Source organism: Phyllopteryx taeniolatus, chromosome 1 (genome assembly GCF_024500385.1).
Source record: "Phyllopteryx taeniolatus isolate TA_2022b chromosome 1, UOR_Ptae_1.2, whole genome shotgun sequence".
Classification (NCBI taxonomy): Eukaryota; Metazoa; Chordata; class Actinopteri; order Syngnathiformes; family Syngnathidae; genus Phyllopteryx; species Phyllopteryx taeniolatus.
In genome coordinates this window covers 15842504-15857380 of record NC_084502.1, presented here as the reverse complement: position 1 = coordinate 15857380, position 14877 = coordinate 15842504, and the positions used below count along the sequence as shown (strand labels likewise).

Below are 14877 nucleotides of genomic sequence, written 5' to 3'. Positions count from 1 at the left end.
TACCTTTGAAAAATCTCACAGCACACCACCACACAGAAATGTCACAAAAATTGGATAGACAAGTAATGTATGAACGTTCTGCCATCTCATAGAAGAGCATTTATTTGTTCTGTCTGTCACTACATGTGGCTGGCATCAATGGATGAACAAATATTCAGTATTTGTTGTAAATAAAAAAATTTCTGACCAATTAACTGAAATTTGATATTTTTCCGCGGCGCACCTGAAGAGCGCTCATGGCACACTAATGTGCCACGTGACACTGGTTGGGAATCACAGATTTAGAGGATAGAGGAAGTTTGTTGGTTTGACTAAATAATACAAAAATATTTTGACATTTTAAAAAGTGATTACAAGTTGCTGGATGGAGCACGATTTTATTTAAGGTGAAAGGAAAATATCACTACTTCTTGTTTTCGTTTATCCACTTTCGGTTTTGCTGGTTATACACACACACAGATATCTTATATAACACTAGATGAAGCCCGCACTTCGAGAGCGAGTTGGAGCGCCATCTTCATGAGGGAGTCCTGCGATGTTCCCGCCCCTCCACTCAATTCATTTTTATTGAAATTTCACTTTGGGCATTAGCACACACACACACACACACACACAAATAAATAAATAAATAAATATAAATAAAAAAACAAACAAACATCAGAACTCACAATTTGTTTTCTGTTTTTATGCGCTTTGTTTTGTCAGAAACATCTGGTATGTGGCTAGGGTACATAAAAATCAGTGTGCATTTGAAATGTTTTTTTTTTCCCCTGAAGAAATTATTACTTTTAAGGAAAGAGTAGGTTGAAAAACAGTCTCTTAAGATGCATGAGACCCGCATCGCCTGTATCCAATATTCATACTGCATCATATGAGAGTTGCCTGATGGCAACATGGCCTGCAAGAAATAACTAACACGAGAAGATGTACAGTACTTTTTCTCCTAAACAGTGTGCATGTACACTAAATAAGGTATCATTATTGTAAGTGTAATTGTAGACTGAGGCTGTTTATTTCCATGTAGAGCAATGCACGGCTGGCATGGTACTGACCTGTCTTAAATTCTCGGACCAACGGTGCGGTGCATTTATGTGGTGCTGACCCGCTTCTGCCCCTGCAGCAAGGGCATCGAAGTGTGAGTGTGTGGGAGGGGGGTGGTGGGGGTGGTGGGGGTGGAGGTGTGTGGGATTGGAATATTCTACTACGGCCCCAAGCACGGAGAGAGCCTTGTACTTTTGTAAAGTTTTGAAGATTTTTTTCATATACAGTCCCTTCCAAAAGTATAGGAATGGCAAGGTCAATTCCTTTGTTTTTGTTGTATACTGAAGACATTTGAGTTTCGGATCAAAAGATGAATATGATACAAAAGTTCAGAATTCCAGTTTTCATTTCATGCTATTTACATCTAGTGTGTCATGTGTTAAACAACTCAGGACACAGCACCTTTTGTTTGAACCTACCCACTTTTCAAGAGCAAAAGGATTGGAACAGACAATTGAATTAACTGAAAGTGAATAACATTTAATATTTGGTGTCATAACCCTTACTTGCAATAACTGTATCAAGCCTGCAAACCATTGACTTCACCAGACTGTTGGATTCTTCATTTGAAATGCTTTTACTGCAGCCTTTTTCAGTTCTTGTTTGTTTCTGGGGGGTTCTCCCTTCAGTCTCCTCTTCAGGAGGTAAAATGCATGCTCTATTGGGTTAAGGTCCAGTGATTGACTTAGTCAGTCTCAAACCTTCCACTTTTCCCCCCTGATGAAGTCCTATGCTGTGTTGGCAGTGTGTTTTGAGTCATTGTTTTGTTGCATGATGAAGCTTCTCCCGATTATTTTGGATACATTTTTCTGGCAAATTAGCCACCCCCCACAGAATGCCGCCATGGGCGACGGCCCATATCGCTCATATCAGAAACTGCCCCTGCTCACCATCGTGTGTAAAAAGGTTCAGACAGATGGAGGAGAGTTGCTCCATCAGTAAGCACCTAGCATACAGAATGGTGTTGTGTTAGCTGTGGTGGAGCGAATGAAGTGAGGGATTGGTGAATTACAGTACTTCAATATAACATTTTTTTTAATGATTGTTTCACAGCGGTTACGTTCAGCAGCACGGATCGAAGACTTTCCCCCTAGAAAAATAAATGTCAGCGGTGGTTGGCGGGGGTTACATCAGTGCCCACCCCAACTCATTTGGATCCCCAAGGTGGATGCCTGAGGCCACTGCACCCCACCCTTTGCACGCCACTGCACCAGCCTTTTGATATACAATATTGTGAGCTCAAACTTAAAACACAAGTCACAAAACATAATAAAACAAGTAAAGGATCGACTACAGTGTGTGTATAGGGCACAGTGGAGGTGAGTTTTAGGTGTGGTGGGGAACCCTTCAAGAATCTTATGTATCGGGGCCCAGGATTTGTTGCTACGCCCCTTCCGTGGAGAGCAGTCATACCCGTGAGGTGTGCTCTTATGATAAAGATTGCCCCAAGACATCAAAAGGTCGAACCATTAAGATGACCCAATTGGTTGACTGTGATGGCAATGTGGACCCATTCAGTAACATGGGAACAACTATGGTGGTAAATCTGCTTGACCAGCATCCCATACTGTTCCACTATACATGCCATGCTGGTTCAGCAACATCCCATGCTGGTCCACCAGCATCCCGTACTGGTCCACCATCATCCCGTGCTGGTCCATCAACATCCCATGCTGGTCCACCAACATCCCATGCTGGGCCACCAACATTCCATGCTGGTCCATGAGCATCCCATGCTGGTCTACTAAAGTCCTATGCTGGTCCAGCAGCAACACCATCATCTGACCAGCATTAACCAGCTTACACCAGCAAAAAATCCATGCTGGATTTTTCAGCAGGGCTGTCTGGCTCCATTTTCAATAAACATTAGAATGATTTTTTTAAAATAAATAAATACATAAATAAATAAGCAGAAGAAGTATTTCAAACTCACCTGTTTCACAGCAAAACTGTTCCAGCAAAAAAAGTCATACATATCCACCAGAACAGAACAAGTTGAAAAAGAAAGAAAATAATAAATATTGTAAATATTTAAGACAATTAATTGCACTGTTTGTCTACAATGCAAGATATCCGCAAAGTTTGAGCTGTAGTGAGTAGTGGACTCCCATTGTCAACTACTACAGCAATCAGAATGAAAAAAAAGTGTTTTTGTTGATTTTTGGTGAATATTTCTCACAATTAATTGCAGAGTTTAACCTAAATGCAAGATATCAGCAAAATTTGACCTGCAGTAAGTAGTGGACTCCCATTGCCAACAACTACAGCAAACACAATGAAAAAGGGAAAAAAAAAAAAAAAAACATTTTTTATTTGATAGATGGTGATTTATTCCACATTTGTCACCCTGGGATCTGTAATTTGTAGACAGTCCCTATAACACAGACTTAAAGCGAAATGTAGAATTAAGCGCCGTTTGTAGTGAAAACAAATCCAGCAGCGAATTTTTTATTTGTTTTTTATATACAGACAGTTTAAAAAATTGTCCTCCACATACTACATATGTGATATAGTCGAAAATGTAGTTATGAGGCAGAGTACGAGCTTGTGAGAACTGAAAGTCAGGCAAATAACAAACATCCGGCCAACTTTCTCTGTCTCCAAATATTCAGGTACATCTCAATAAATTAGAATATGGTAGAAAAGTCAATTTATTTCAGCAGTCATGCCTTATATAGTCATTAAACACTTGGGAAAATACTTGCCTAATTTCTACATTTAAAACAATCATTTTCTTGATTGTTATGTAATATAGTAGTTTTGAGAGATGGTGAATTTGGGATTCTCGTTTGCTGTAAGCTATAATCGTCAAAATTGTACAAATACATGAAGAACATCATGAAATATTTCACTCTGTGTGTAAGTGTATTTCTATAGAATATGAGTTTCACTTTTTGAATTGAACTACCTAACTAAATAAAGCTTTTGACACGATTCAATTTTTTTTTTTAGATGTACCTGCAACTATAGCTGTGAATACTGACAATGCCAGGAATATAGATAATGCTGTCACAGCTGCTGAGCAAGTTATGGTATAACTTTTATTTTCTAAGGAACCACTTATTTGTAAATTATACCCTGTTGCTTAGACTGCACATCAGAAGATGGGTGATTTCTCCATCAGTTACATTTGCTTATTATTCATATTTTTACATGTTGGTAATTTAAAAAAAATCCTTAAAAAAGGCAAGAAAATATCGACACTTAATATCGAACCAAACCAATATCGAATTTTGCATGCCCACGACCAAAGTGAGGATAAGTGGCACGGAAAATAAATGGATGGAAGGATGTTTCCAGCTTCTGGTGATATCATGTTAAAAAACCCTCAATTGTTCCCAAAAGTTATCACACTAAAAAGTAACCAATAGCCAAGAATGAGCCATTTCCTTATTGAATGTGTGTTAGTTAAGTATAGTAACTACTTTAATATACTGTCGATATTTTTGCTGCAACTCGACATCACAGATTGTGAACTCAAGTTCAGTGCAATAAGAGAAATGTCACATGTGGACATTTATGTTCCAGGAACGTTTGGGTCAAAAATTCCCATGAAGTACATCAACAGCCAGGACATCTGCACTCAGCTTCAAACCAAGACAAAACCTCCCTCTGAGATTTTTTATTTTTTTTTCCATCCTCTTGGTTTAATTCTTGCAGCTGCAGGACCAAAGTGCTACATCTCCCTTAATTTCACCAGTTGTATAAAACCCATTTCCCATTTGAAGACCTTGCAACACAAAGCAGTCAAATTGCATGATATATATAGATATAAAAAGAAAAAAATGGTGAAATGTTCTGATAAATTAATGGTCTGTGATTCTCAGCATGGGGTTTGCAAACATGCACAGGGAAGGAAGGGCACTCAGTTCATTGTTTATCAAATAAAAGTACATGCTCGACATCCTGCAGGCTTTTCTTTTGGTCAAAGCTCAAATCAGACAGAAAGCACAGGAAGCAGGAGGGAGCAATCACGGCCTAACAGATCTTGCATCCCTCTATCAAACCAAATACAGTGGTACCTTGACTTATGAGTTTTATTTGTTCTGTGGCCAAGCTTATAACTCACTTTACTCATATATGAAATACATTTCCCCCATTTAAATGAATTAAAATGCCATTTAAACAGCCCAAAACAAAAACACCACAATTGAAAAAAACAAAAAACAAAACACTGTGTAGTATAAAAACATAAAATAGAAGGTCAACAAAATAAACTGGTTTCATAAAGTGTGATTACTGTACACTGGGACAAGCGGAAAGCCCCAACAACAGCAACAACTGTGTGAGCATTACACGATTCGTATTTACTGAAGCCGTCTATTTCCCCCCCCCCCCCCCCCCCCCCCCCCGATATTTCTGGTAATCTAGCGGTTATTTTCCACTGTTACGCGGTTTCCAGTTGACTAGCATCAGAGCGTATCAGTCAAGAATTCACTCCTTGGATCACTGCTCTACGTTTTTACAGAAATCGCTGCTAGCTCTTTAGCTGCTCGTGGTTAGCAACTCCAGCTCCAGATTAGCAACACAACACCAGTGAAAACAACCATCCAGGCTCAATTGACACTAAACAACCAAACTCCCTGTGCACCCTTGTTATACTTCTGTTCAACGACTTGACTCATCCAACAATGTTGTCTTAAGGGGAGCCTCTGCCCCTTGCATACGTGTAAGTACTCGCGCCATTTTGCTAGATGCCACCAAAACTGATCTCAGTAACTAAAGTCAATGCTATGTGCTCAGATAGTAGACAATAGACAGAACCACCACCACTATTGCTAACAGCGCTTGGTATTGAACTGCAGCTAAAAAAAACATTTTTTTTTAACTTCATTCATGCGGCAGAGTATCTGAAGTTTGCTTGTAAGTCTAGTTCTGGCTCCCAACACAAAGCAAGACATCCATCAAGCGAAGACAGGTCATTACTTTAAAAAAAAACAACAACTCATAAATTGGTGCACTTGTAAGTCAAGGTACCACTGGACAACAATACGGTACTGTGCTGCTGTTTATATTATTACTGTTTACATTGTTTTTAAAACTGTAAAGGTGCTACAAATCCACGAGTGTATCTAATGGTTGCATGAAATGATGCTTTCATGCTGGCCTCTTGTGTGTATCAGGAGCAGCCGCAGTGGTCCACAACCATGGACGGGATCTTTCCGTAGATTATCTGCTCTTTACGGTTGAAGTAGAGCATGTTAATTGGCGACATCTTTGTGGGCGTGCAGCAAGGTCCTGCCGTGCCACGCGGGTTGGCCTTGTTTACCAGGTGTGCGTGCGGGTACTGCTGCAGGTGCAAGAACTCGCACTCCCCTGAGCAGTAGTTAGCTCGATAGCGCTTGGGCGCAATGATCCAGTCCCAGCCAAACTCCTCAAAGTCCACGGTCAGCGGGTAACGACAGCAGCGCGTTTCAGATGACTCCTCATCACAATTTAGGCCTGAGTCACGACGAGATCTCTTTGGACTGTCCAGGATCTTGACTTCAATGAACGGTTGCTGGAAAGGAATCAGTTGTAGTATCAAGTGGTGAGCACATCTGCCTCACATTTCTGTGGTTAGGGGTTAGAATCAGTATAATCGTGGTGTTTGACTTCAGAGGTTTCACTATATTTAGGGTTAAGTCATCAGAAAATGCTTGTGTGGTCCCAGGTTCAATTAGCAGCTAAGACCCTCCTGTGAGGAGTTTGCATGTTCTCACCACGCCTAAGTGGGTTATCTGCAGGTATTTGTCCACAGCTGTGAATGTGAGTGTGAATAGCTGTCTGTCTACATGTGCCCTGCGACCGGCTGGTGACCAGTCCGGGGTGTGCTGGGCTCGGCTGCGATTGAGCCTGTGACCAAAAAGAGGATGAGCAGGATAGAAAATGGATAGCTGAATATCCATCTATCCAGCTACAGCTCTGGAAAAAAAAAAATCACAAGACCAAAAACAACACAAAAAGAAAAAAACACCTGGCTTCTTTTGGTATTTTGACATTTAATTTTCTGTAAAGAAATGCTATATGACACTTCGTATATGGAATTTGGATATTATTTTGTCAAAAATGTTCTTTTTCTCAAACATGTACCTATAAATAGCCAAATCTGAGAAATGTATAATTTTGCAGTTTCCAGAGCTGTATTTTCTCTGCCGAATTTCCTCATTAGCGCCTATGCCATCTGAATTAAGGGAAAAGATGCGGTACACATCAGATTGGTTGCCAGTCAATCACAGAGCACAGATATGTAAGCAACCTGCCAATAACATAATCTTGTCTCAAAGATTAAGTAAGTGTAACTACACACGGTCTGCACAGTGAAACTTCCAATGCCTCATTAGATCAACCATTCACACCTACAGGCGATTTGGAGGCTTCATTCAACCCAAGAGTAACTTATGTCTTTGGAATGTGGGTGGAAGCCGTAACACCCGGAGAAAACCAGCGCAAGCACAAGAACATGTACATGGGAACACGTTCTAACGGGGATTATAACCCAGATCTCCTGACTGTGAGGCAGACATGCTAATCACTATACGGATTTTCACATTGTAAAACGTTTAGTTAGCTACAGTATATACGATCTCTAAAACAAGAGGCTGACTGAGTTGGTCTCAGTAAAATCATGCAAGATTCACTCACCAGGCCTTCCTCCCCAGGCTCTGCAGATGTGACTGCCAGGTCTTCTCCTTGAGGGTCGAAAGCATTGATGTCAATACCATAGTTGCTGTTTGGCTGACGCAGCCATGCCTGCAGCAGAGACTTTATGTCCAAGCTCTGCCAAGAGCCAGCACCAGCATCAGTGTCCACCTTTAAAGAGCGCACTCTGACCCAGGTGTTGTTTCCCTCCCTGTTGGGTTTGAGTCGGGAGATCTGCAGGAAGACTGTGGTGACCATATGGACTGGCCGCAGGTGAACCCACAGCTGAGCGCTCAGGATGTTTTCAGTGTGGATCTTTGGACTGAGGCTGAACAGACAATAGGACAACCTTCCATTTGCAATGGAGTCTGCTGGAAGACATTATTCACAGCAAATGTTTAACTAAATATCAACAACTTCCAAGTTCACCATCCAGTATAGTCAGGGTCCCTACAGGAATCCTCTTTCACCTGATAAAATAAATGTTACTATCTCTGGTCTACATGGTCATTTCCTCTATCACAACGGTTCTCGAGCTTTTTACACCAAGTACGACCGCCCAAATATACCACCAAAATTGAAGTGCAGTTGCATAGTAGATCCAACTGTTCATCAACAACGATCATTATTCCTAAAGAGTATATTTAATATTATTGTATGCTACTGCTACTGTAACATTATGAACAGTTTGGACATTGCCTCACTTAAATATAGGAAAATACAAAAATAGTAATTAAATGGTTCAAATGAGGCGGCATGGTGGGCGACTGGTTAAGCACTTCTGCCTCACAGTTCTAAAGGCCCAGGTTCAAATCCGGCCTCGCCTGTGTGGAGTTTGCATGTTCTGCCCGTGCCTGCGTGGGTTTTCTCCGGGTACTCCGGTTTCCTCCCACATCCCAAAAACATGCGTGGTAGGTTAATTGAAGACTCTAAATTGCCTGTACGTGTGAATACGAGTTTGAATGGTTGTTAATTTATATGTGCCCTACGATTGGCTGGCGACCAATTCAGGGTCTACCCCGCCTCTCACCCAGAGTTAGCTGGGAGAGGCTCCAACACGCCCGCGATCCAAGTGAGGATAAGCGGTACGGAACATGAATGAATGAATGGTTAATGATTAAATTAAAACATTTCCTAAAGATTCATGCAAATGTGTTGTATTTAAAAGTTAAATACAACTGAACTGCATATAAAAATGTACTATAATGTCCATGAAAAGTAGAAAAAAATACTTTTAATTACGTTTAGATTGAAAAAAAATCCACTGTAACTTTATGCACAGAATGAACATGAGCCTAAGAATTTGCTTAAATACAGAAATATGAAAAACACTACTTTAAATAATGATTCAATTAAAATGTTTTTCACATAAGTTAAAATGTACTGAATACATTTTTATAAAAGGCGGCACGGTGTGAATGTGAGTGCGAATGGTTGTTTGTTTATATGTACCCTGCGATTGGCTGGCAACCAGTTCAGGGTGTACCCCGCCTCCTGCCCGATGATAGCTGGGATAGGCTCCAGCAAAGCCGTGACCCGAGTGAGGAGAAGCGGTTCGGAAAATGGATGGATGGATGGACATTTTTATACACAAACAGGTCTTAAAGATTAAATGCAAATGTATTGTACTTAAGTTATATACAAGTGAACTCTATTGAGGTTGCTTCTTCCACTGTTTCAGACGCTTTTAAACGCACTTGCAATTTGAAAAAATTCTTAACTCAATGCGATATTTGAATTCATTCTTAAAAGTTTGATTGTATTTCATGTTTTCAATGTATTTGATTTTATCTTTATATTTCAGTGATTCTTTTGCATACCACCAGATGTGGTACACGTACCACACTTTGAAAATCACTGCTTTGTCACATGCAATGTTTTATTTACACATTATCCATCTATCCTTTTTTTTTTTTTTTTTTTTACAGCGCTTACCCTTATTACCCTTATCCCACCTGACTTTTGGGCAAGGTACACCATGGACTGATCGCCAGCCAATCGCAGGGTGCATCGAGACAAACAATCACTCAAACTCACATTCACACCTAAGGACAATTTAGTCTTCACTGAAGCTTACATGCATATTTTTGTAATGTGGGAGGAAGCCGGAGTACCTATTTAAAAAAAAACACTAAAAAAAAACCTAGCAAGCACAGTGGGAAACACTCAAACTCCACACCGGAAGGCCAGAGCCCAGAGTCAAACCCCCAACCTCAAGATTGTGAGGCGTATGTGGGAACCACTCCTCCTAGTGGCACATTATTAAAAGGAAAATTCAAATGGCAATTTGATTGAGGCCATGTTTGTAAAGCCTAAGGTGCTATGCTCTGCTTTGTGCTCAGGTGCTCTGTCAATTTTTATCAAACAAAAGTTTATGAAATGAATGTATTTGGTTAGTTACACTTGGTAGCCATGGTGATGATGGTTTCTGTGGTGGCGTGGTCCTCATCTTCCACCCGTGGGTCGTACTGGTCCAGGAGCTGCGTAAGAGGTGGTGCTTTGGGGAGCAGCTGCTGGATCATGTCCCTGCTAATGTTGGGTGCCTGCTCCAGCCGCAGGATGCTGAGGATCTGGGACTTGATGCTGTAGAGTCTCATCTGCTTGCTGTGCTCCCGGAATTCGCAGGCTGAGCACGGCTCTGTGCCGTCTGCCAGCAGGCCGGCGGTCCGGTTCAATTCCCTTGAGAAGCCCACAGAGAGGAGGGCAGCCACACCAAGCAAGAGGAGCATCTTGGACACAAGTGCTTGGTGGGCTGACGCTATCGAATGTGATTTTGTCTCTGCCCTCAGGACTCTATGATTGGCTGCTTAGGAGATCCCCTTTTAATCTCGAACCAGATTTAAAGAGGTAGCAATGTTTTCCCATTTAATATGCTGGTTGAGGATAGATCTAAGTGGTTTCTTTGTACAGGACTTCACTGAATAGTTTGAAATTAAAGATTTGCAAGACAAGACTGAAAATCAGAAAACAGTTCAACATGTTAAAAGAGTGAATGAATGAATGAATGAATGAAGACAAAAATATGAGAAGAATACTGGTCAGGGAGGCTGCCAAGAGACTGACAGCAACACTGAAGGAGCTGCAGAAATTTCCGGCAAGTACTGAATGTTTAGTATATTGTCTTGGGAATGTCGTGGGGTAGGGTGGCAAGACGGAAGCTTCGTCTTTCAAATAAAAACATCCAAGCTCTGCTACATTTTGCAAAAACCCGCTTGAAATCTCCCAAACACATGGGGAGAAATATGTTTCGGTCAGATTTAACCAAGGTTGAACTCATTCCAACTCATTCATGTTTGGTGCAAAAACAACACTGCTCGTCACTAAAAGAAGACCATACCAAGAGTGAAGCATGTGAATGGCAGCATTATGCTTTGAGGTCATTATTCTTTAACTGGAACTGGGGCCTCAGTCAAGGTGGAGGGACTTATTAACAGTTCCAAATACCAGTCAATGTTTAAGCTTCTGCTAGAAAGCAAAGAAATGTCAGGAAATGCCAACTCGATGACCTGAACTTTATTTGGGGTCGATCTGGGGCACTTTAAATGGTGACAGGTATATCCTGACTCCCATTTGCCATGAGTTTGAAAGTGATTAGTTCATTCTGAACACAGCAACATCCCCAGTTATGAGGAGTTATAGCTCAGTTCTTTATTTTTTCTTCCCCTCTCGAAAATATGTTTATTTTATTTTATTTTTTTTTTTATTTGAGTTATACAGCTTTTAGGTCAGATTAATGGTAGAAAAGTTTTGAATTTTTTATCTTGGTCTCAATTTTTTAATATCCCAAAAACCTGGAATTTGAACAAATTTGTGTAAACCTTTTATATCCACTGTACCTGACCTGATTTTCATAAATGTTCAGGGACCTCGTTTCACTGTGAATGCAAAACAACAATGAGTCGCAGGAACTAAATGTTCCTGGTAATTTGGAGGTGCAAGTGCATTAATAGCTATTTAAAATTTAGTACCACCAGGGGACGCCATCAACCATCTCTAGTTGAGTGCTTCCCAACCTTTATTGAGCCAGGTTTGGGGTTAGGGTTCGGTAAGGGTTAGGGTTGGTAAAAGTAAAACTATTGATTCAACTCCTTGATTAATTAAGAGTAAAACAAAAAATAAAAAATGGAGTACGAAAGTTACAAGAGCTACTTTTCTTGTTTAGGGTCACCACAGGAAGGTGTTTTTTGGGGGGCAAACTTAAATATGAATATATATTTCAGAATGACCGAGCTTCTCGTCCTATCTCTAAGGGAGCGCCTGGACACCGTGCAGAGGACAGTATGTACCAGTGATGTTGTTCTTTCGGTCATGATCCACATTTCGTGACCATAGGTGAGGGTAGGAACGTAGGTCGATTGGTAAATTGAAAGCTTTGCCTCAGCTCCTTCTTTACCACAACAGACCAATGCAGCAATCGCATCACAGCAGACGCTGCACCAATCCACCTGTCTCCTGATCTCCCGCTCCATTCTTCCGTCACTCGTGAACAAGTGCCCAAGATACTTGAACTCCTTCCCTTCATGTAGGATCCCTTTATCGACCCGAAGAGGGCACTCCACCCTTTTCCGACTACGGATCATGGCCTCAGATGTGGCGTTGCTGATATTCATCCTTCCTTTCCTGGATGAAGCTATTCCATAGTAATACATCTGTACCGAATGAAATCAGTCATTTTATGAAATACGTATGAATGTATTTATGTATTAAACACAATTCAACAATGAGGCCTATACTACTAGTTTTTCTTTCAACATAGGCCTGAGAATGCTTTCATGTGTGCCCTGAAATAAAACCCCAAATCTTAAATCTTGTTGGTGTGCCTGTGAACACAAACATCTGTAGTAAACATTTGCATGATCCAAAGAGAACTTTTCATCCTCATCATCCATCTTTTTTCATCCTCCCTTGCTCCTCCATATCCTTTCCTTTTATCCACAGCAGGGGTGTCCAACCTGTCGTGGGCCACATTGTTGATACGATTTCCCTCAGAGGGCCGTTATGACCGTGAAACTATATAAATGCTTCATCGCCTGATCATAGTATTGTAGAGACACAATAAAATGATGGATAACTAGTTTTCAAACCCGAAGTCAAGGATAATAGTTTGTTCAACTATTGTTCAAGTTACTGTAAAAAGGGGTTTGGTAACAACAACAAAAATGCTTGCAATATAGCAACGTTATTATTTATTACATATTACGATGTGAAATTTTGGTACATATTTTAGCACTGTATTGATGTACTATGTTCTGTATTAATCTGTTATTTGGACTGTTGATCATATGTGGACCCCAGGATGATTACGTAGCAGCTACAGCACAAATTAATGGGGATGTCAGCAGCGGCTGCCGCTTAACACAGTCATTGATATTGTCAGCAAAATACTACACCAAAAATAGTCAATATCCAAAGTAATTTAGCATATGATTACCAGCACTTTGCGATCATCCAGTGATTTTGAGTTCGTAACTACGATGATTGCCGCCGAGCTAGCCAAGCAAGCTACCTTTAAAAAATAAACAATGGCAGCGTGCACTCGAGCCATTTAATTTTCTGGGTCACACTGAGAGCAAGCAGGTTTTCAGATTTACTCCAAACTTCACAGAAAGCAAGAATAATAATAGTGAATCACGTCCATAAAGTTTTCTGTTGTGTCCGATTCCTATAAATGTGATTTTCAAGGCCTAAAACACTTTTTGCAGTCACATTTGTGCTCTAACAACCACAAGAAACATTTTCATCTTTCCATGTTTGGCTGATGCCGTTGTGCGGGCCAATGTCATACTGACTTCAAATTGAAATTGCTGCGTGGCCCGCAGGCCGGGAGTTGACACTTCTGATCTCTAGTATTCGTCCCTTTTCTGCATCCATTTCAAACTACCCACTTTACTCTACATTCCACTTGTCCAGTTTACAGGAGAATACAAACAGAATCTCTCCCTCGCTTCCTTGGCTGCTTTGTCAAGGACTTCAGTGGGGGCTGAACCCCTGTTTGTTTTGCACTTATACACACGGGGAATGATGCCAAGGTCTATTACGATTTTTTCGTTCATATTTGACATTTTCTGATTTTGTTTTCTTTTCAGGTTAACGTGAACAGTATAATTCAATTTTTTTCAAGCACAAAATCCTTGAAATTGTCACAAATGGGTTCGGACAAGGGGGCATATTAACTTCCGTAAAACACACTGTGTCACATTGTTTTGTGTGCATGCGTGACACTTCACAGACACATTCCGTTCATATTACAAATTTGTTTTTGTAATGTGAACGACTACATGCAATATTGGATTTAACAAAAAATATGAATTGGGCATCATACCCTGCAGTGTGAACATAGCCCAGTCTAGATACACATAATATTAAAAGGTTTTATCCAAAGATCTATTTGTACCCCTGTTGAACATACAATGTATTGTTACAATGCACAATGATGCAAAATCTGAAGGAGCTTACATCTATTACATTGCCATACAGCCAAAATACTCAAATAACTTAGATTGGGTAAATTACTCCACCACACCCTGACCATATTCCTTAACTTACCCGTAATTTCGTGTATAATGCGCATTTCCACCTCCCCCCCCCCCAAAAAAATTTTTGTCAAAAGTCAATAGTGCGCACTATACATAGGTATAGGGGAAAATGGAAAAAAACCTTCACATTTTATAAATGTATGCCGCCATCTAGAGGTTATGAAACAGCTGTACACTTTCATATGGGTAGAAGCAAAATCATGCCTTGTAAAAATGCGTGATACATAGGTAGAAAGGTTTTCCAGAATTTTGAGGTCAACTTTGGGGGTGCGTATTATACATGGGTGCGCAGAAATTACAGTATCCCATGGCTACATATATTTAATTTATTATCCCCCACAGCTAATACGGTGCACTTTTATGCTAAATATAATATCCAATTTTGCAGCTTATAGCTATCCTTACTGATGTATTCACAATTTTAAAACTATGTACATTGATTGTTACACAATCATCATGAACCTTATGATGAGTAAATTTACTTTTAGGAGTGAAATACCTTTTGGGGATAGAAACGGCTCACCACTTCTGCCATGTCGCTCTTTCCTTCACAGATTCCATGAAATGGAGTCTTCTCCCTAAACAGTCACATGCTTATTTTTTTAAAACGCTTCCTTAGCAACAAGGGGTGGCTCATTAACTTGCACATATACTCAGTTTACCCCAGTCACATACCCGT

General features: G+C 40.4%; 1 protein-coding gene across 2 annotated transcripts; it reads right to left on the bottom strand.

Annotated features, from left to right (window-relative positions):
- Positions 1 to 5364: 5364 nt before the first annotated feature.
- On the bottom strand, positions 5365 to 10708 carry LOC133478883 (growth/differentiation factor 8-like). Of its 2 annotated transcripts, none has more exons than XM_061775285.1 (3): positions 10064 to 10708; positions 7666 to 8033; positions 5365 to 6541 (listed from the first exon to the last, which is right to left on the bottom strand). In XM_061775285.1, exons 1-3 carry the CDS (start codon positions 10389 to 10391, stop codon positions 6161 to 6163), a joined length of 1077 nt encoding a protein of 358 aa, XP_061631269.1. In that variant the 5' UTR covers positions 10392 to 10708; the 3' UTR covers positions 5365 to 6160. The 2 variants fall into 2 exon arrangements, with proteins under 2 accessions (XP_061631269.1, XP_061631270.1); XM_061775286.1 differs by having other exon boundaries at positions 7666 to 8030.
- Between the last annotated feature and the right edge of the window lie 4169 nt (positions 10709 to 14877).

Bases quoted from the DNA above. Each gene is read 5' to 3' on its own strand.
- LOC133478883 (XM_061775285.1), bottom strand. From the start codon at position 10,391: ATGCTCCTCTTGCTTGGTGTGGCTGCCCTCCTCTCTGTGGGCTTCTCA. The intron at 8,034-10,063 runs GTAACTAACCAA...AATGTCTTCCAG, and splicing joins CATCACCATGGCTACCAAGT to CAGACTCCATTGCAAATGGA. The intron at 6,542-7,665 runs GTGAGTGAATCT...ATTCCTTTCCAG, and splicing joins AGCCTGGGGAGGAAGGCCTG to CAACCGTTCATTGAAGTCAA.